The sequence below is a fragment of the Heterodontus francisci genome, chromosome 14, assembly GCF_036365525.1.
Source record: "Heterodontus francisci isolate sHetFra1 chromosome 14, sHetFra1.hap1, whole genome shotgun sequence".
NCBI classification, from domain to species: domain Eukaryota; kingdom Metazoa; phylum Chordata; class Chondrichthyes; order Heterodontiformes; family Heterodontidae; genus Heterodontus; species Heterodontus francisci.
Genome location: NC_090384.1, coordinates 105,454,253 through 105,476,838, shown reverse-complemented (window position 1 = coordinate 105,476,838; position 22,586 = coordinate 105,454,253). Strand labels below are relative to the sequence as shown.

The 22,586-nt window shown below is 45.4% G+C and overlaps 1 protein-coding gene across 8 annotated transcripts in view; it reads left to right on the top strand.

Moving 5' to 3' along the window:
• LOC137377198 (F-actin-monooxygenase mical2-like) overlaps positions 1 to 22,586 on the top strand; it is a 324,020-nt gene that overhangs the window by 183,390 nt on the left and 118,044 nt on the right. The window contains exons 18-22 of one of the 8 annotated variants that reach the window (XM_068046689.1): positions 5,303 to 5,470; positions 8,188 to 8,298; positions 9,779 to 9,895; positions 10,630 to 10,722; positions 19,582 to 19,677. The exons of the other annotated variants lie outside the window; for them this stretch is intronic. Coding sequence (XP_067902790.1) covers positions 5,303 to 5,470; positions 8,188 to 8,298; positions 9,779 to 9,895; positions 10,630 to 10,722; positions 19,582 to 19,677 — 585 coding nt within the window. The remainder of the gene's footprint in view (positions 1 to 5,302; positions 5,471 to 8,187; positions 8,299 to 9,778; positions 9,896 to 10,629; positions 10,723 to 19,581; positions 19,678 to 22,586) is intronic. 8 annotated transcript variants of the gene reach the window in all.

Below are 22,586 nucleotides of genomic sequence, written 5' to 3'. Positions count from 1 at the left end.
TTCTGAACTGCCTCCAATGCTAGTATATCCTTCTTCAAATACAGGGACCAAAACTGTACACAGTACTCCAGGTGCAGCCTCAGCAACACCCTGTACAGTTGTAACGAGTTCCCTATTTTCAAACTCTAACCCCCTAGCAATAAAGGCCAAAATTCCATTTGCCTTCCTAATTACTTACTGCACCTAGAGTCATAGAGAGATACAGCACGGAAACAGGCCCTTCGGCCCACCGAGTCTGTGCCGACCATCAACCACCCATCAACCACCTGCATGCTAACCTTTTGTGTTTCATACACTCTCACATGATCTCTTACATCATCATGATCGGAGGCATTCTTTACTTAACCCTCTCAGACTCTTATACTACATTCTCCCTCCCCGCCCCCCAAGTATTTACCCCAACATATTTACATACGTTCACTTTTTTATTTACATACTACCCCATCTTCCGTCAAAGTCTGTGACTTCATAGATTCAGTCAATCAGGAGGCTTCACAACTCTCCCTGAATGCGTTGACATCAGATGCGCAAGATTGCTAGTCTTTCTCTGAACTCTTGTTATTTGACAGCCTTCATTGAGGTTTGTAGTATCCTGAGCTTTCTGAATTTCAGGTTCGGCATCTGATTTATCCAAATGTATGACTGATTGACACCTTTGATGTCAAGGAATAAGGTTCCTTGTGTTTCTTCGCATTATACCTTCCGAAGCTCTTAGTAAATATGATTGCTGTTGATTCTCCTGTCTCTGAAGAATTACTCCTTCTCTGCTTTGGCCCCGTACCCACACCTTTTGCCCTTCTGATAACTTTGGTAGGTTCTTGGTATGTTATTTCCTGTTATAGTTCTAGGCTTGTTTCTTCCGATTAGTCTCTTCTCTGTCTTGAACGTTCTGATAATCCTGGATTTGTATCCCTGCAAGTAATTTCTTCGGCAAAATTGGAGTTTGCGTCCTAAGTTTCCTTTGCATTAGCCTTTCGGATGGTGCTAATCCGTATAACGATGGATTAGTTCTGTAATTCAGAAGTGCTGATTGGAAGTCTTGATTTTTCTTTAGCAGCGCTATAATAGTTTTTACTGCTTACCCAGCTTCTCTGTCAGATTATGGATACCTTGGGAAACATGTACAAATCCACTGATTTCTGCAAAGTTTTCATTTGCAAGTTGTGGCCCATTATCGGACACTGTCTGATCAGGTATACCATGTGTTGCGAAGATTTTTGTAACACTCTAATGACTGCTTCAGTTGTTGTTGTGTACATACGTTTAACCTTGATCCATCTTGAAAAGTAATCAACTACAATTAGATAGGATTTTCCATCAAAGATGAATAGATCCATCGCCAAGCATTCCCATGGTCAGGTTGGGAATTGGGTCGAGATACGAGGTTCTCTCTGATTCTGTCTGTGAACTGCACATAAATGACGATTTGAAATCATTTCTTCTATATTTATTGCTACTCTTGGCCACCACACAGATGCCTGAACCCATGCTCTACATTTAGTTATGCCCATATGACCCTGCTGTATTTTCTCCAAGATCTCTACTCGGAGTGACTCTGGAATCACCAATCTCTCATCATATACCAGCAAATCATCCACTATGGTAAAGTGTCTTCTGTGTTCGAAGAAGATTTTCATCCTCTTACCACTGGGACTCTGCTGCAGCCCAGACTTGCTCACAATATTGGTGGACATAGATACATTCTTCATTTTGCATCTGCACCTGATAAATTTGTTGGACCGAAGTAGGAATAGAAATTCGCTAATGGCTCTCATCTTTTGCAGGTCTGCCATTATGCCACTACTGCTGACAATGTGTCCTAAAAAACAAATGGATGTTTTTGAAAACTTGCACTTCTCATTAAGTGCTAGGCCTCCATCCTGCAGATGATTCAAAATTGCTCTAACCCTCACATCATGTTCTCCACTGGACTCTCCATGAACTAAGATCTCGTCCATATGACATATTGTACCTTTAAGGCCCTCGAGAATATTCTACATAGTTCTCTGGAATATTTTCAGTGCTGACTTGATGTCAAATGGTATACAGTTAAAACAAATTCTTCCAAATGGAGTAATGAATCTTGTCAATAACCTTGACTTCTTATCCAATGGAAACTTGCCAAAAGCCACTATTCGCATCAAGTTTCATGAAGATGTTACTTTTGGATAACTTGGCCAAGCTTTCGTCCACTGAGGACATCAGTTGGACTTCTCGTGCCACAGCCTTATTAGGTTAAGTCTACACAAATACAAACATCACTGTTAGGTTTAGGAACTAGAACCATTCCTGAACACCGCTCTGTAGGTTCAGTAACAGGAGAAATGACTCCCATCCTGGTCATGTCTTCTAGATGATGTTGGACTTGCTTGCATTTCCAAGAAACTTCATCACAATCCTGCAATTGCTCCATGATGATATGACTGCAGCTGTTTTGAGTGGAAGATCTGAAACAGATGCCTTCAAAATCTGGACTGGAGTCAAGCAAGGCTGTGTGATAGCCCCCATACTATTTACAATCTACCTGACAGTGGCTATTCACCTCTTGAAAGATCAGCTGCCCTCTGGTTTGAGTATTAAATACCACCTAGATGGAAAACACTTTAACTTTAGTCATCTTCGTGCCAAAACTAAACTGACCACCATAGACTTACATAATCTACAGCTTGGGGATCACTGCAGTGTTATTGCCCACTCTACACCAGATTTGCAAGCTGCTCTCGAGCTCTTCAATTCTGCATACAGGAGACTCGGCCTGTCCTCGAATGTTGCCAAAACAAAACACATATCAACCCACACCTGGTCAGCCAAATATTCCACCTCCCATATATGTTGAAGGAGAGACTTTGGAACAAGTTGAGCGCTTCCCGTACCTTGTCAGCCACCTCTCTCAAAAGGCCACCATTGACGAGGGATCCAACACTGGATCAGCTGTGCCAGGTCAGCCTTCTACAAACTACGGCAGCGAGTGTTTGACAACAAAGACTTCTGCAAGTCAACAAAAGTCCTAGTGTACAGAGCAGTTGTTGTCGCCACACTCCTGTACTGCAGTGAGACCTGGACTGTGTACCAGTGACACATAAGAGCGCTAAAGAAATTCCATCGGCAATGCCCCGCCACATCCTCTGGATTCAATGGGAGGACTGTCGAATAAATGCTAGTGTCCTCCTTCAAGTCAGCTCCACAAGCACTCACGCAAAACCACTTTGATCGTTCGGACACTGTGTCTGGATGGCTGAAAACCATCTCCTCCGCCAGATCCTGTTTCCTCAACTCTCAAATGGTCAGCCTTCCAGGGAAGGACAAAGAAAACACTCTGAAGCTCTCTTTGAAGTATGGCAGCATTGACATTAATGACTGGGAGGAGCTTGCTACCAATCGTTCAAAATGGCAACACCTTGTCCATCAAGCTGCATCATGCTTTGAGTCCAAATGCCTTAATAATGAGGCAAAGCAGCGGCAGAGAAGGAAAGAAAAGGAAGCAAATCCTGCACTCCGGATCCCACTACCTCGTGGGATGCCCTGCCCCGTGTACCCAAAGATCTTCGGGTCGAGAATCAGCCTGGTCAGTCCCATGAAGCCCCATGGCAGAAACCCGCGACCTGGAGTAGACGTCATCCTTGAATCAAGGGACAGCCAATGATGACTTGCTTCATTAGTGGGTGTGGAATCTTCCTAGGCATGGAAAGACAAACTGGTTTAGCATCTTTTCTCAATATAATACTATATTCGGTCTTCAGTATGCCTAGACCAGCAAACGATTTTGGGAATTCCTGTTGGAAGTGACTCCTGGATTCTTGTTGCTTAACTTCTTCCACTTTCTTAATACGATGAAGGTCAACACAAGCTCTTCTAATTGAGAGAGAATTCCTGATTCTTCAGAACATGCAAATTTCTAATATTTGCTTTCCCTTGTACTGGAGTGTTCCCTGTAGCTTCTCCTTTACTTCGAGCTCAACCCCTCCTGGGCCTTGGAACTGGGTTTCCGTTGGTTGCAGAAAATGTGCTGATAACCATGGTTCTTTGTCTGATAAGACCGTTGCACATGCTCTGGTGTTGAGTTTAAAATTAGTGATATGTCCATGGACACATATGTTTGCACCAAAATGCCTGATTAGGATCATTGATCTCACCACGAAAGTGTTTTGGTTGTTCTTCTGAAGGGTTTTGTTTAACTTCATTAACCACTCTATTCTTGAATGCTTTTTCTTTTGCACTTGTGGGAGTAGAGATTTTAGTTTGGCACATTTTGCCAAAGTGCCCTATTTTCTTACAGTGGAAGCATTCTGCTTTGTTTGCAGGACACTGTTCACGCCTGTGAATACTTTGGCCCATGAAGGATAGACGGGAATAAGAAAGACTCGATGAGGCGACAAAGTGCAGTCCCGTTCTGTCATCTTTCCTCTGTGACATGCAAATTTCCTGCAATTACACTGGTTCAAAATGGGTGATACAATTAAACCCAGAATTTAGGTGCAACAGGAGTCAACCAATTTTTAAGCAGTTTTTGTCATTTCTCCTCACTGAGACCTGCTCTGAACTTCTATTTCCTTCAAAGTATTTTTACGTTTTAAGTCACATTAAAAATTGAAATGCTTCCCAGACTGCAGATGTATAAACATGCTGTGCTTAATGTGCATGAATGATGGTTAGATGGTTTAAATCTTTCACTTTTACACTTAAGGCAGGAGTACATAATGAGTTCCGCACTTTCCTCGGCCTCAATTTCTTACACTGTTTATTATATTCTGGCGTGGACGAATCAGATTGGCAGAAGGTTTCGGCATAAATTGACTGGCAGAATTTGGGGTGCAATTTTGGCCATAATTACCACAGGAAATTCCCTTATGTCTGCACATAATTTTCCCATAATAAATTCCTATTCCTACATTTATAATAGGAACTTCCAATGTAAACCAGTCACACTGTAATTACACTTTCCTGCCAGTGGAGGCAGCAGTGTATTGCCATCATTGGCAGGAGGCTGAATGTACAAGTAACACCAGGTTGAATGGACAGTTTGCATTATAAATGTGGACATGAAAATTTATAACAGAAACACTGAAAATAAAGACGGGAGCTTATGACTTTAAAATGACAAATGAAATATGTTGACCTGCCCTAGTCCAGTTATCTACTGCCTCTAATGCTGTTTCACCTGAAGACTACACATTGGTCCTGATCCCTTGTGTGCCACAGGAGATCGGCTAGTGTACGTTCATATCTACTTGTTTTACTGTAGGTTTCATTATAGGTTTAGTTACTTCTCACGGGTTAGTTCTGCTGTCCTTTTTTTTTGTAGTCTGATCTAGTGGCCAATGCTGAGCAAGTAATCAGAGAAGCAAAATACATTAAGAAAGCTGAGAGTCAGGCAGGGGCTTCCAAACGTCTGACTGTGTCCCCTCACTCTGCCTTTGCACTTTCTGGCGTTCTCCAACGCCTTCAGCGTCTGGAAGAAAAGCTCGATCAGGTAACAAACTGCTGTCTCCTCTCTCTTTCCTCCTCACTCTCGCTCGCTCTTCACCTCTCCTCTCTTCTCCTCCCCTCTCCTTTGCCCTGACCTGGCCTGCATCCTTCACTTCTTACTAATCAATTTATTTACTGTGTGGTTAACTGAGTGCTGAAAAAGTCACTTTGACTCCAACTCTGTGCATTTCATGGAATCACAAAACAACAAAAGCTCAGAAGGAGGCTATTCGGCCCATCGTGCCGGTGCTGGGTCTCTGAAAGAGCTATCCAATTAATCCCACTCCCTTCCTCTTTCCCCATAGTCCTGTAGAATTTTTCCTTTCAAGTATTTTTCCAATTCCCTTTTGTAAGTTACTGTTGAATCTGCTTTCACCACCCTTTCAGGCAGCGCGTTCCAGATCATCACAACTTGATGCATAGACTCTCCTCAGTTCATCTCTGGTTCTTTTGCCAATGACTTTAAATCAGTGCCCTCTGGTCAACGACCATTCTACCAGTGGAAACAGTTTCTACTTATTTACTCTCTTAAAACTTTTCATAATTTTGAACAACTCAATTAAATCTCCTCAACCTTCTGTGTTTTAAGGAGAACTCCAGCTTCTCCAGTCTCTCCTCGTGACTGAAGTAATAGACTGGACAAGTATTGAAGCATTTGCTTTCTGTCCTGTAACTGCAGGAATGAGTGGATGGAATGCACAGGGTCAGAAGGCATCTCTTGTAGGAATGGCTGGCCGGACTGTAAATATCATCTTTGTTGCATTTTTGATTCTGCTGCTGCTGTTCTTGAAGGTTAACATGGGCCTTTAGTTGAGTAATACTGTCAGTGTGAAGGGGAACTGCATGCTTCTGTCAATCCGTCATTTGTGTTTAATGGGAGGTTAATATCCATGTTGGGTGTTGTCCAGTTGCGTTAGAATGTGAACAAGCTATTCCAGAAACATCATTGTGCAGTTACATTGAAATAAAAACAAGCCGTATCCATTTTTTAAAATTAAGTTTCGGGATGTGGGTGTCGCTGGCTATGCCAGCATTTATTGCCCATCCCTAATTGCCCTTGAGAAGGTGATGGTGAGCTGCCTTCTTGAACAGCTGCAGTCCATGTGGGGTAGGTACACCCACAGTGCTGTTAGGAAGGGAGTTCCAGGATTTTGACCCAGTGACAGTGAAGGAACGGCGATATAGTTCCAAGGCAGGATGGTATGTGACTTGGATGGGAACTTGCAGGTGGTGGAGTTCCCATGCATCTGCTGCCCTTGTCCTTCCAGTTGGTAGAGGTCACAAATTTAGGAGGTTAATGTTGAAGAAGTAGATGGGGAAGTGTGGTGTGATGATTCTACGGAATGTTGCTAACTTCAAGGAATGCTGCTGTTTCTGCATGTTCCCCTCTTGATGGGGGTGGGGTGGGGGGAGCTGGGGTAAATTTTCGTTTTCAATGCCTGGGCAAGAATCTGGCAGAGTTGGGTGGATCAGTCATCTGATTTCTATTCTGTTGAAATCAAAGGGATGAAAATGGGCTGAGTTCCTGGAATAATTGGGCACTACACCTCAGGAAGGATATACTGGCCTTGGAGGGGATGCAGCGCAGATTCACCAGAATGATAACAGGCCTTCGAGATTAAAGCTATGAGGCAGAGTTGCATGGATTAGTGTTGTATTCACTTAGGTATGGAGAATTAAGGGGTGACCTAACTGAAAGGTAAGAGGATAAAAGAATTCAATAGGGTAGATAGAGAGAAACTATTTCTAGAACAAGGGGACATAACCTTAAAATAATGTTGAGATAGAGATCAGCCATTGAATTGAATTGAATAGAGTTTATTTCCAGAGGCATAGAATTGAAAAGTAAAGAAATTTTGCTAAACCTGTATCGAATCTTCAACGGACCACATCTGGAGGACTGCGGACATTTCAAGTCGTCGTGTTATATAAAGGATATAGAGACACTGGAGAAAGTGCAAAAAGGATTTACAAATATGCTAGCGGAAATGTGGGGTTGTACCTATCACGAGAGGATGAACAAGCTGTGTCTCTTTTCTCTTAAAGGTCTTTAAAATTATGAAAGGTTTTGATAGAGTAGACACAGTGAGAGTGTTTCCTCTTGTCGGGATGAGCAAAACTCGAGACATCAATATAAGAGTCACCAAGAGCTCAAACAGGAAATTCAGAAGAAACTTCTTTACCCAGAGAGTGGTGAGAATGTGGAACTCGCTACCATACAGGGAGTAGTTGAGGTGAATAGTGTAGATACATTTACTGATAAACTCGATAAACACATGGAGCCGAAGGGATTGGAGGGTTCTGCTGATTGGTTGAGATGAGAAAATAGGGGAGGAGTCTTGGGTGGAGCATTAACGCTGGCTTGGACTGGTTGGGCTGAATGGCCTATTTCTGGGCTGTAGATCCTATATAATCCTATGTATGTAAACGGGGTCAAGGGGCTGAATGGCCTCTTCCTGTTCCTACGGGTAGTGCAATGAATGGACAATCTGCTCTGCCAGGTTACCGCCCAGGCCCGCAAGATTAATGTTTGCCCTACGGCCTCCTTCATTGAGACTGGTCCTTTTATGTTGCATGGCTGCCATTGGTTTGCCAGCCTGTGGGTCCTGCATTGCCAGCAGCATTACCGGGTTCTCTGGGTTTATCCTCGCTGCTGCCAAATCTGTTCTGTCTTGTTTCTCTCCTCCTTGTCTTAACCATCTCTTGCCTTCTGCACCCCAGAGGAAGGTTCTGTCTCTAGCACAAGGTGACGTCCCCTTTAGCAGGAAGAGCATAAAGGAGAGAGGAGCCCATCTAACTGCAATGTTTGGGGGCAGGACTCTCAGACAACAGGTGTGTGATCTCTTGGCGAGTGTTTTACCCTAATTCTAAATGATTGCACTGACTGGAGCAGTGCTTTAAACACAAAACATCTGCATTGCAAAGTGAAAAACTAAAGTTTACATTCAAGGTCAACACCAGGGTATTAAGGACTAAGGAACGAAGGCAGGTAGCTGGAGTTAAGATACAGATCAGAAGTTATCGTATTGAAGGTGGAACAGGCCCGAGGGGCCGAATGGCCTCCTTCTGTTTCTATATTCCTACCAGTGAAACCAACAGGAGGAAAGGACCTATTCTTCCTGGATGTAATACTCACGGTGGGTTGGATTCTCTGCAGCTATTAATATTTGCGTCCATCGTACAGAGCTTCCATGTTGCATTGATATCTCTCCGATGGAAGGGGAGGTCAGCCTGATCCTGGTCATAGTCCCAGTGTTAAGGCAGGAGTGACTCACCAATTAACTGTCTCCCTCTATCTACTGAGAAAAGAGGATGTCAGAGCTGAGATCAGCTACAGGTGGGGCATCCCCCTTGTCCCACTCTGGGCATTCCCCCACCCCTCCCTCACACTAATGATTCTTCCCTCTCCCCATAGTAAGGATTCTTCCCCCTCCCAATACTGGGGCTTCTGTCCCCCAAACTGTGGCTTCCACCCCCTTCCCCACACTGGGGATTATCTGTTCTCCCCAATACTGGGGATTTTCCCTCTCTCTCTCCCAGTGGTGATCTCCCCCTTCTGCCATTTTTGACTATATCCCATGAAACACAGAATTTTGTTTGTAACCTGTCAGAACTGTCCCTGTTTATAATGTTCCAGCTGTAAACTTGTGTTCCTGCAGCATTCCATCGTTCATTCCGGACACCTTCTCTGTTATCATGCCTTCCTTTTAAGGGTGTGAACTCCATGTGTGGGGGTTTGGTTCCATGTGCCCTGGTTGCCTGCCGCCCAATGGTGAAAGTTGATGGTCAGTCGGCATACATAGAGATCCATTATTCTCTGGGAGAAGAAGCACCTTCTAATATCTCACCTAGATCTAGCCTTGTTTAATGTGAAATTATGTCCTCTTGTTTTCCTTTAGCAGATACATAGATTGAGTGCCGTCAAAATGTTACATTGCACTCTTAATCTGTTCTCAATGATTAAACCTGACTCTTTACAGAGTGCTGAATGTGTAGGTTAGATAGAGATAACTGTGTTCATCAGTCATTCATCATTTATCGAATAATTCTATTGGGTAAATTCATTGCTCCCAGTGGGAGCTGCACTAGGAAGGAGCATTGGGCAGAGAATCGGTGTTGAAATCCTGAATTAAACTCATGCTCAATTCAAGCACTGCTCCCACTCGGAATTCCCGTGCTCTAATTAACCCTCACTTGCTTTTCGCGTCATTCTGTTAACACAATGCTTATTCAGCTTTGCTCTTGTTGTTTTGTTTTTCCTGGGCTATTTCTTCTACATTTCAATCATGTGTTTCAACGCTGACCCTAACAGTCGATTCTGTCCGACACAAGCTCATCCCATTCTGTCTCCAATACTTCTCGCTCCACCCATGACTCTGCTTCCTCTTCATTGTCTGCCATGGCTCACCCAGCCGATTCTCCGACACAGGTATTGCCTTGCTAAGGCCTTGTGCTACCGATGCTAAGTGACGTTGTGTGCAACTTTTAAGCTCTCCTTTTAGTGTCTAAAATCAAGAAAAAAAAATACAGTGGGTTTATGCATGAAAAGTGGAACATTTTCAAATCAGTTGTTAATTAATGTCTTTCAGCTCCTCCTATAATAGCGAAAGGAAATTAGAGAAGCACAGAATTGTACAGCACAGGGGTAGGCCATTTGGCCCACCATGCCTAGGCCAGCTCTTTGAAAAAGTTATCCAAATAGTATCACTCCCCCTACTCTTTTCCCTGTAGCCCTACAAATTATTCTTTGTCAATTATTTATCCAGTTCCTTTTTGAAAGTTCCTTTTGAATCTGCTTCCACTGCCCTTTCAGGCAGCGTATTCCAGATCACAACAACTCACTGTGTAAATAAATTTCTCCTCCTTTCTCGCTCTGGTTATATACATTTTAGGGGCTGCGTGTTTAAGGTTAAGCAGATTTTAACACTTTCGTTAAGATAGCAAACAGAATTATCATATGGAGATGTTAAGTGTTCTGTCAGCTAATATGGTCAACAGTGAATCCTGCTCATTACCTTGTTTTTGCTCTGGGAATTGTTAGTCCAGATCTTGTGCTTTGTATTTTCTCTCTAACTATCTTGGCCTTTTTTCTCTGGTCTTTCTTCTCTCTCTCTTGCTCCTGTTTCCTTTCCGGCCCCTGTGACCTTTATCCTCTGAGATCAGATACGCAGTGTGCAGGCGGCAGCCATTAACTTGGAAAAGATGCTATTAAGCAGAAAGGACCAATCCAGTAGTCCGGTCAAGGCTGGAACGGAGGTGAGTGTTCCACCACATGTCAGACTTTGTGACCATGCAGAAAAGTCAAGGAGAAGTCCAAGAATAAGTTAATAAGTTGGCACAGCTAAGCACGGAGTGAGAAACAGCCCTTCCCTCCATGTACAATTTGCCCTATCAATGAAATTGCACAACTTGGTCAATACCAGCATATCCTTCTATTCCTTTCACTCTCGTGTTCATCAAGCTTTCCCTTAAATGTCTCTATGCTGTTTGTCTCAATCACTCCATGTGGTAGCAAGTTCCACAATCTAACCACTCCCTATTGAATTTATTACTGACTATCTTATATTGATGGCCCCTGGTCTGGTCTCCCCCACAAGTGGAAACAACATCTCTACATCAACCCTATCAAATCCTTTCATAATTTTAAAGGCCTCTATCAAGTCACCCCAGTGTCTTCTCTTTTCTAGAGAAAAGAGCCCCAGCCTGTTCAATCTTACCTGTTAGTTGTATCCTCGACGTTCTGCTGTCATCCTTGAATATCCTTTTTGCACCTTCTCCACTGCCTTAGTATCCTTTTTGTCCTTTCAGACACGGTATTGTGAAATTACCTTCCTTTTAAATGATTAAAACATGTAGTCTTCAAAAAGAAAGAATGATGTCTCTTTGTCTAAATGGATAGTGCTCTTGCTTCTCAGTCAGAAGACCATGGATTCTAACCCCACTCCAGATACTTGAGCACTTAATCCAGGCTGGCATTTCACTCTCATGCAGGACTAAAGGAGACATTAAACTTGGTTAGGTTCATGTTAAAGATCCTCCTATTTGAAGAGAGAGGAACTCTCCTGGTGTCCTGGCCAACGCTATCCCGCAACTCTCCCCATCAAAGACCCATGAGCTGGCCGTTTATCTCATGATTGTCTTCTCACTGACATTAGCTGGAGATTGCTCAATGAACTAGCACACACACGGGGACTCTCCATATCCATCTTGTATCAACTCACTATCCAGATGACTGGAATCAGAGAATGAAAGCAGCATAAAGAACTGACACCTCACCATTGATCCAACAGCAGAAGTCCTTGACTTTGACCTCCCGCAAAGACTGTGGACAGCGCTCAACCCAATCCACATCAGCCATGCCCACATCCCATGAACGAATAAAAAAAAGTCATTGGAATTTGATGAACGTGAAACACTTTGGGTGGTTTCTGTGATAAGGTTCAAGAATGTCTGTTGTGATGGGAAGAATGGCTACTTGAATCCTCCCCAATTAGAGGAAACTTTCTGTGGATGTGACATTTCATTGGCACATTTTATTTCTCTTTCTGTTGAAGTTGGGTGTTTTTAAATTCCGTTGATCCAGATTCCATTATTTTGTTTACCTGTAGTTGTTATGTGTTTGAAAATAGTTGTGTAGCGGTTTGCGCTGTTGGATGAGCAGCCCAAAGGTTCTGACTTCCAATCCCATTATGGTAAATAGTGAAACTGATTTCGATTAATCTGGTAACTTGTGCCTCAGGAGAAAAATGTCTGAAAGAAAAACTGAAACATCAGCGAAAGGAAGCTGCCTGTCCTGCTGGGTCCGGCCTACACTTTATAGTTGCTGATGTGTCTACAATAATATGGTTCAAGCTGAAGGATCACCACCTACTCAGAGCACAGCCAATAAATTGCCAGGCTTGCCGGTGTCACCCACATCCCCTGAACAAATTTACAAATTTATTTAAAGAAACATTTGCCACTTTACCGAACACATATTTGTTATTCTTATCCGTAAAATGATTCGCTCCAAGATACACAATTCCAGGTTTGTTGTGTCAAGGATCTTAGATTGATATAGCACAGAAGGAGGCCATTCAGCCCATCATGACTGTGCCGGCTCTTTGAAAGAGCTATCCAATTAGTCCCACGATCCCTTCTCTTTCCCCATATCACTAAAATGTATCCTTTTCTCAAGCAGTTATTCAATCCCATCTAAAATCCATCACTGAATCTGCTTCCACTGCCCTTTCAGGCAGCACGTTCCAGATCACAACAACTCACGGTGTGTAAAAACAATGTTTTCTCATCTCTCCCCTGGTTCTATTTCCAATTATCTTAAATCTGTGTCTCTCTGGTTACCGACCCGCCTGCCACTGGAAACAGTTTCTCCTCATTTATGCTATCAAAACATTTCATAATTTTTAACTGCTATTAAATCTCTCCTTAGCTTTCTCTGCTGTAAGGAGAACAGATTCAGCGTCTCCAGTCTCTCCATGTAACTGGAGTCCCTCAATCTTCAAGAAAGATTTTTAATTTAATGATAACGCCGGAAAAATGAAATGAGACAGGTTTGCGAATTAAGTCAAATTGGAGTGTCTGAAAATACTTATATTACAGAAGCCATGAGTGTCATAGAGTCATTACGGCACAGGATGAGACGCACCAAATCCATGCCAGCCCTCCGAGGAGCAGTCCAGTCAGTCCCACTCCCTCGCTCTATCCCCTTAGCCCTGCAAGTTTATTTCCCTCAAGTGCCCTTCCAACTTTCTTTTGAGATTATTCATTGTCTTTGCTTCCACCACCTTCATAGCAGCAAGTTCCGGGTCATTACCACTCGCTACATAAAAAAAGTTCCTCCTCTCATTTATTCTGCATCACTTCCCAGAACCTTAAATCTGTATCCCTTAGTTCTTGTACCATCAGCTTTTCTTTGTCTACCTTATCCAAACCTGTCAGAATCTTGTACACCTCGATCAAATCTCACCACAATTTCCTTTGCTCCAAGGAGAACAACCCCAGCTTCTCCAACCTAACCTTGTAACTAAAATCCTCCATCCCTGGAACCATTCTGGTAAATCTCCACTGCAGCCTCTCAAGGACCCTCACATCCTTCCTAAAGTGTGGTGACCAGAACTGGATGCAATACTCTAGTTGGAGCCTAACCAACACTTTATAAAGGTTCAGCATAACTGCCTTGCGTTTGTACTCAGTACCCCTATTTATGAAGCCCAAGATCCATATGCTTTGCCAATGACGATCTCAATATGACCGACCACATTCAAAGATCGATGCACACGTACCCCCCAGGTCCCTCTGTCCATGCACACTCTTTAGAACTGTGCCATTGAGTCTATATGGCTTCACCCTATCCCTTCTGCCAAATGCAGCACTTCACACTTCTCTGTATTAAATTCCATCTGCCACTTGTCTGCCCATTCTGTGAGCTTATCGATGTCCTGTTGCAGTTAATTTATATCGTCCTCACTGTCTGCCACACCTCCAAGTTTGGTATCATCGGCAAATTTTGAAATTCTACTCTGTATTCCAATATCCAAGTCATTTATATTGATTAAAAACAGTGGTCACAACACTGACCCTTTGGGAACACCACTGCTTACCATCCTTCAGTCTGAGAAACAGCCATTTACCATGACTCGCTGTTAGAATTAGAATATTACAGCGCAGTACAGGCCCTTCGGCCCTCGATGTTGCGCCGATCATCTGACCTACACTATTCCATTTACATCCATATGTCTATCCAATGACCACTTAAATGCCCTTAAAGTTGGCGAGTCTACTACTGTTGCAGGCAGGGCGTTCCACGCCCCTACTACTCTCTGCGTAAAGAAACTACCTCTGACATCTGTCCTATATCTTTCACCCCTCAACTTAAAGCTATGTCCCCTCGTGTTTGCCATCCTCATCCGAGGAAAAAGACTCTCACTATCCACCCTATCTAACCCTCTGATTATCTTGTATGTCTCTATTAAGTCACCTCTCCTCCTCCTTCTCTCTAACGAAAACAACCCCAAGTCCCTCAGCCTTTCCTCGTAAGACCTTCCTTCCATACCAGGCAACATCCTAGTAAATCTCCTCTGCACCCTTTCCAAAGCTTCGACATCCTTCCTATAATGCGGTGACCAGAACTGCACGCAATACTCCAGGTGCGGCCTCACCAGAGTTTTGTACAGCTGCATCATGACCCCGTGGCTCTGAAACTCGATCCCCCTACTAATAAAGGCTAACACACCATAAGCCTTCTTAACAGCCCTATTAACCTGGGTAGCAACTTTCAGGGATTTATGTACCTGGATACCAAGATCTCTCTGCTCATCTACACTACCAAGAATCTTCCCATTAGCCCAGTACTCTGCATTGCTGTTACTCCTTCCAAAGTGAATCACCTCACACTTCTCCGCATTAAACTCCATTTGCCATCTCTCAGCCCAGCTCTGCAGCCTATCTATGTCCCTCTGTACCCTACAACACCCTTCGACACTATTCACAACTCCACCGACCTTAGTGTCATCCGCAAATTTACTAACCCACCCTTCTACACCCTCATCCAGGTCGTTTATAAAAATGACAAACAGCAGTGGCCCCAAAACAGAACCTTGCGGTACACCACTAGTAACTAAACTCCAGGATGAACATTTGCCATCAACCACCACCCTCTGTCTTCTTTCAGCTAGCCAATTTCTGATCCAAAGCTCTAAATCACCTTCAACCCCATACTTGCGTATTTTCTGCAATAGCCTACCGTGGGGAACCTTATCAAACGCCTTACTGAAATCCATATACACCACATCAACGGCTTTACCCTCATCCACCTGTTTGGTCACCTTCTCGAAAAACTCAATAAGGTTTGTGAGGCACGACCTACCTTTCACAAAACCGTGCTGACTATCGCAAATGAACTTATTCTTTTCAAGATGATTATAAATCCTGTCTCTTATAACCTTTTCCAACATTTTACCCACAACCGAAGTAAGGCTCACAGGTCTATAATTACCAGGGCTGTCTCTACTCCCCTTCTTGAACAAGGGGACAACATTTGCTATCCTCCAGTCCTCCGGCACTACTCCTGTCGACAATGACGACTTAAAGATCAACAACAACGGCTCTGCAATCTCCTCCCTGGCTTCCCAGAGAATCCTAGGATAAATCCCATCTGGCCCAGGGGACTTATCTATTTTCACTCTTTCCAAAATTGCTAACACCTCCTCCTTGTGAATCTCAATCCCATCTAGCCTAGTAGGCTGTATCTCAGTAATCTCCTCGGCAACATTTTCTTTCTCTACTGTAAATACTGACGAAAAATATTCATTTAACGCTTCCCCTATCTCCTCTGATTCCGCACACAACTTCCCACTACTATCCTTGATTGGCCCTGTTCTAACTCTTATCATTCGTTTATTCCTGATATACCTATAGAAAGCCTTAGGGTTTTCTTTGATCCTATCCGCCAATGACTTCTCGTGTCCTCTCCTTGCTCTTCTTAGCCCTCCCTTTAGATCCTTCCTGGCTAGCTTGTAACTCTCAAGCGCCCTAACTGAGCCTTCACGTCTCATCCTAACATAAGCCGCCCTCTTCCTCTTGACAAGCGCTTCAACTTCTTGAGTAAACCACGGCTCCCTTGCTCGACAACTTCCTCCCTGCCTGACAGGTACATACTTATCAAGGACACGCATTAGCTGCTCCTTGAATAAGCTCCACATTTCGTTTGTGCCCATCCCCTGCAGTTTCCTTCCCCATCCTACACATCCTAAATCTTGCCTAATCGCGTCATAATTTCCTTTCCCCCAGCTATAATTCTTGCCCTGCGGTATATACCTGTCCCTGCCCATCGCTAAGGTAAACCTAACCGAATTGTGATCACTATCGCCAAAGTGCTCACCTACATCTAAATCAAACACCTGGCCGGGTTCATTACCCAGTACCAAATCCAATGTGGCATCGCCCCTGGTTGGCCTGTCCACATACTGTGTCAGAAAACCCTCCTGCACACACTGGACAAAAACAGACCCATCTAAAGTACTCGAACTATAGTATTTCCAGTCAATATTTGGAAAGTTAAAGTCCCCCATAACCACTACCCTGTTACTCTCGCCCCTGTCGAGAATCATCTTCGCTATCCTTTCCTCTACATCTCTGGAACTATTCGGAGGTCTATAGAAAACTCCCAACAGGGTGACCTCTCCTCTCCTGTTTCTAACCTCGGCCCAGACTACCTCAGTAGACGAGTCCTCAAACGTCCTTTCTGCCGCTGTAATACTTTCCTTGATTAACAATGCCACACCCCCCCCTCTTTTACCCTCTTCTCTGTTCTTTCTGAAACATCTAAATCCCGGAACCTGCAACATCCATTCCTGCCCCTGCTCTACCCATGTCTCCGAAATGGCCACAACATCAGGATCCCAGGTACCAACCCATGCTGCAAGCTCACCCACCTTATTCCGGATGCTCCTGGCGTTGAAGTAGACACACTTTAAACCAAGTTCTTGCTTGCCAGTGCCCTCTTGCGTCCCTGTAACCTTATCCCCTACCTCACTACTCTCAACAGCCTGTACACTGGCACTGCAATTTAGGTTCCCATTCCCCTGCTGATTTAGTTTAAACCCCCCCGAAGAGCACTAACAAATCTCCCCCCCAGGATATTGGTACCCCTCTGGTTCAGGTGAAGACCATCCTGTTTGTAGAGGTCCCACCTACCCCAGAAAGAGCCCCAATTATCCAGGAAACCAAAACCCTCCCTCCTACACCATCCCTGCAGCCACGTGTTCAACTCCTCTCTCTCCCTATTCCTCTCTTCGCTAGCACGTGGCACAGGCAACAACCCAGAGATAACAACTCTGGTTGTTCTCGCTCTAAGCTTCCACCCTAGCTCCCAGAATTTCTGCCTTAAATCCCCATCTCTCTTCCTACCTATGTCGTTGGTGCCTATGTGGACCACGACTTGGGGGTGCTCCCCCTCCCCCTTAAGGATCCCAAAAACACGATCGGAGACATCACGTACCCTGGCACCTGGGAGGCAACACACCAACCGTGAGTCTCTCTCGTTCCCACAGAACCTCCTATCTGTTCCCCTAACTATGGAGTCCCCAATGACTAATGCTCTGCTCCTCTTCCCTTTTCCCTTCTGAGCAACAGGGACAGACTCTGTGCCAGAGACCTGCACCCCATTGCTTACCCCTGGTAAGTCGTCCCCCCCAACAGTATCCAAAACGGTATACCTGTTGTTGAGGGAAACGGCCACAGGGGATCCCTGCACTGCCTGCTGGTTCCCTTTCCTTCCCCTGACGGTAACCCATCTACCTACTTCTTTTACCTGAGGTGTGACTGCCTCCCTATAACTCCTGTCAATAATCCCCTCCGCCTCCCGAATGATCCGAAGTTCATCCAGCTCCAGCTCCAGTTCCCTAACGCGGTCTGCGAGGAGCTGGAGTTGGGTGCACTTCCCGCAGATGCAGTCAGCAGGGACACTCTTGGCGACCCCTACCTCCCACATTCTGCAGGAGGAACATACAACTGCCTTTACCTCCATTCCCACTATTCTAGATTCCCAATAAATCTACTGAAAAACCAAACGAAAAAAAAAGTCAAAACTTGTTCGCTTAGCAATCCGACGGACTGAAGTTTTAAATAAAAAGCTTACCTTATCAACACCCTAGAGTCCTTTTTTTTTTGGTTAGAGGAGGAGGGTGGGTGGGAGACACTACACGTGTAGTGTCTCGGGTACTGCCACTGCCCAAATAAATAGTTTTCCCCTACCCAGCAGTCCCCGGTCCTCCGAAACAAAAAAGGGATTAACTTGTAACTTACTGAAATTGACCGCTCAGCTGAAAGTCCGCTCCGCACCCCGTTCTATCAAGGCTGCTCCTCGCAAAAGACAAAGATTTTAAAACTGCCCAAATAAATAGTTTTCCCCTACCCAGCAGTCCCCGGTCCTCCGAAACAAAAAAGGGATTAACTTGTAACTTACTGAAATTGACCGCTCAGCTGAAAGTCCGCTCCGCACCCCGTTCTATCAAGGCTGCTCCTCGCAAAAAAAGAAAAAAAAAAAAAACCAAATTTTTAATCCAAGCTGATCCTGGCCCACCTATTCCATGAGCCTCAATTTTGTTAACCAGCCTTTTATGTGGTACTTTGTGAAAAGCTTTCTTAAAATCCATCTGGACAACATCCACCGAATTCCCCTCATCAACCTTCTCTGTTACTTCATCAAAAAATTCAATGCGATTATTCAAACACAAATCCGTGCTGCCTCTCCTTAATTAACTCAAACCTCTCCAAGTGCCTGTTGATTTTTTTCCCCCTGATAATTGTTTCTGAAACATTACCCACCACTGATGTTAAACTGACTGGCCTTTAGTTTCTAGGACTGTCCTTACACCCTTTCTTGAATAATGGTGTCGCATTTGCTGCTCTCCAATCCTCTTGTACCTCCCCCCGTATCCAGGGAAGATTGGAAGATTATGGCAGTGTTGTCTACTATCTCCATTCCCAATTCCTTTATCAAGCTGGGATGTAAGCAATCCGGACCAGGTGACTTATCCACGCTAAGCATAGCCAGCCTTTCCAGTACATCCTGTCTATCAATTTTCACCCTATCCATTACCTCTACCATCTCAACTTTTACCTATATTTTGTCAGCATCCTCTTCCTTAGTAAACACCGATATAAAGTACTCATTAAGTATTCTAGCTTTGTCCTGCACCTCTAAGCATATATCACCCTCTCTGTCCCTAAGTAGGCCCCAGCCTGCCTCTTATTACTCGCTTATTATTTACATGCTGGTAGAAGATTTTTTGGTTCCCTTTTATGTTAACTGCCATTCTATTCCCATATTCTCCCTCTGCCAGTTTTACTTTCCTCCTCACTTCCCCTCTCAACTTATTATATTTGACCTGGTTCTCACTTGATGAATTCACCGGGCATATATCATACACCCTCTTTTTTTTTTTGTTTCTTCATATTCTCTGTCCATTGTCATCCAAGGTGCTCTGGCTTTGGCTCCACTACCTTTCGCCCTTGTTGGAATGTACCTAGCCTGTATCTGAAACATCTCCTCCTTTAAAGATCACCCGTTGTTCTGTTCTCATTTTTCCTGCTGTATGTTCACTCCTGTCTTAGATTTCTACACGTGATGCCTCTCATCCTGTACTCTGTCATTCGAGTGAAACCACAACTTCTCAATCTCTAAACTCCAAGCAGCACTGTCACAGTCAGGTAGATCGAACCTGAGGCACACCGTCTCATGTTGTAGGCCGCATGTCCATCCCTCGGGTGTAGGCCGCATGTCCGTCCCTCGGGTGTAGGCCGCATGTCCGTCCCTCGGGTGTAGGCCGCATGTCCGTCCCTCGGGTGCAGGCAGGATGTCCGTCCCTCGGGTGCAGGCAGGATGTCCATCCCTCGGGTGCAGGCAGGATGTCCATCCCTCGGGTGCAGGCCGCATGTCCATCCCTCGGGTGCAGGCCGCATGTCCATCCCTCGGGTGCAGGCAGGATGTCCATCCCTCGGGTGCAGGCAGGATGTCCATCCCTCGGGTGCAGGCAGGATGTCCATCCCTCGGGTGCAGGCCGCATGTCCATCCCTCGGGGGCAGGCCGCATGTCCATCCCTCGGGTGTAGGCCGCATGTCCATCCCTCTGGTGTAGGCCGCATGTCCATCCCTCGGGGGCAGGCCGCATGCCCATCCCTCGGGGGCAGGCAGGATGTCCATCCCTCGGGTGCAGGCCGCATGTCCATTCCTCGGGTGCAGGCCGCATGTCCATCCCTCGGGTGCAGGCCGCATGTCCATCCCTCGGGTGCAGGCAGGATGTCCATCCCTCGGGTGCAGGCCGCATGTCCGTCCCTCGGGTGCAGGCCGCATGTCCGTCCCTCGGGTGCAGGCCGCATGTCCGTCCCTCGGGGGCAGGCAGGATATCCGTCCCTCGGGTGCAGGCCGCATGTCCGTCCCTCGGGTGCAGGCCGCATGTCCGTCCCTCGGGTGCAGGCAGGATGTCCGTCCCTCGGGGGCAGGCCGCATGTCCGTCCCTCGGGGGCAGGCCGCATGTCCGTCCCTCGGGGGCAGGCCGCATGTCCGTCCCTCGGGGGCAGGCCGCATGTCCGTCCCTCGGGGGCAGGCCGCATGTCCGTCCCTCGGGGGCAGGCCGCATGTCCGTCCCTCGGGTGCAGGCCGCATGTCCGTCCCTCGGGGGCAGGCCGCATGTCCGTCCCTCGGTTGCAGGCCGCATGTCCGTCCCTCGGTTGCAGGCCGCATGTCCGTCCCTCGGTTGCAGGCCGCATGTCCGTCCCTCGGGTGCAGGCCGCATGTCTGTCCCTCGGGTGTTGAAGGACACATGACCAGCTTTAAAATAAAAATGCCTGGATCAAGGTCAAGCAATTCAACAGCCATGAGAGTGCAGCATGTCAATGATTGATGGTCGGTTTGTTCAAAATAATGACATCTGTAACCACGTCGAGCATGCCAAACTGGTGAACTATTCCACAACAATAACTTGCATTTATGTAGCGTAATAGAACGCCCCAAGGTGGTTCACAGGAGTGTTATCAAACAAAATTTCACGCTGAGCCACATAAAAAAAATTAGGTCCGGTGACCAAAAGCTTGGCCAAAGAAGCAGGCTTTAAGAAGCGTCTTAAAGGAGAAGAGAGAGGTAGAGATTCGGAGAGGTTTAGGGAGCGAATTCCAGAGCTTGGGATCTAGACAGCTGAAGACTGCCTATTTACCAGGTTGCATTGGCCAAGCTGTCTATTGTGAATCGTGTTTGATGGTGATGAGCAAAATTCTGGAAGTGAAACTTTAAATTGCTTCTTTATTTTGTAATGTGTTTGTGGCCAGTTGAAAATCTTTTATTTTTCTATATCCATGAGACAGAGAGAGAGAGGGTTAGAGGGAGAGGGAGGGGCAGAGAGAGAGAGAGTTAGAGGGAGAGGGAGAGGCAGAGAGAGAGAGGGTTAGACAGGGAAAGAAAAAGAGCATAAGGAGACGGGGTGAAAAAGAGGGAGAGGGGGGTTAGTTAGGAAGCAAAAGAGGGTTAGAGAGAGAAAAACAGAGAGGGGGTTAGAGGGAGAGGCAGAGAGAAAGAGGGTTAGAGGGAGAGGCAGAGAGAGAGAGGGTTAGAGGGAGAGGCAGAGAGAGAGAGGGTTAGAGGGAGAGGCAGAGAGAGAGAGGGTTAGAGGGAGAGGCAGAGAGGGGGAGACAGAGAAACCATAAGAGAAAGACCAGCAGAGAAGGGTGCTGAATATAGACATGGTATATAAGCACATGCTGTTTGCTAACAAGTGTTCATGCAAAGATGTTCATGAAGAAGGAAAGAATTTAGTTGCGTTCATATATGATCAAGTTTTGGGGTAATTCCCACAGTAAAATATCATCGCTTCCCTCTCCCTCTCCAAGTCGTACACTGACACGGAAACGGCCTGTGCTTCTTCATTGTCATCAGGCCAATAGAAAGAAAGAACTTGCATTTATATGGCGCCTTTCACAACCTCAGGACATCCCAAATAAACACAAAAAAATGCTGGAATTACTCAGCAGCTCAGGCAGCATCTGTGGAGAGTGAAGCAAAGTTAACGTTTCAGATCAGTGACCTTTCATCAGAACTGCCAGTTAACTCTGCTTCTCTCTCCACAGCTGCTGCCAGACCGGCTGAGCAATTCCAGCATTTTTTTGTTTTTATTTCAGATTTCCAGCATCTGCAGGATTTTGCTTTTATTTCAGGACATCGCGAAATGCTTTGCAGCCAAAAAGTACTTTTGAAGTGTCGTCACTGTAGCAATGTAGGAAACACAGCAGCCAATTTGAGCACAGCAAGATCCCACAAACAGCAATGGTCAGATCTTCTGTTTTAGTGATGTTGGTTGTATATGCTGGAACTCCCTATTAAAGAGCACTGTGAAAGCACCATGGCCAGGAGCACACTCAGCGGTTCAAGGAGAAGGCCACCCACCAGCTTCTTGAGGGCCGCAGAGGATGGGCAATAAATGCTGGCCTTGCCACCATCATCCACATCCTGAGAACAAATAAACAAAGCCCCCTCTAGTCTGCTGAAACAGTCAACCATGGGTAAACTGGTGACACAGTGTATCTTACACATTCAGTGGCAGCACCAAAGTAAACTTACTGAGCTTGTTA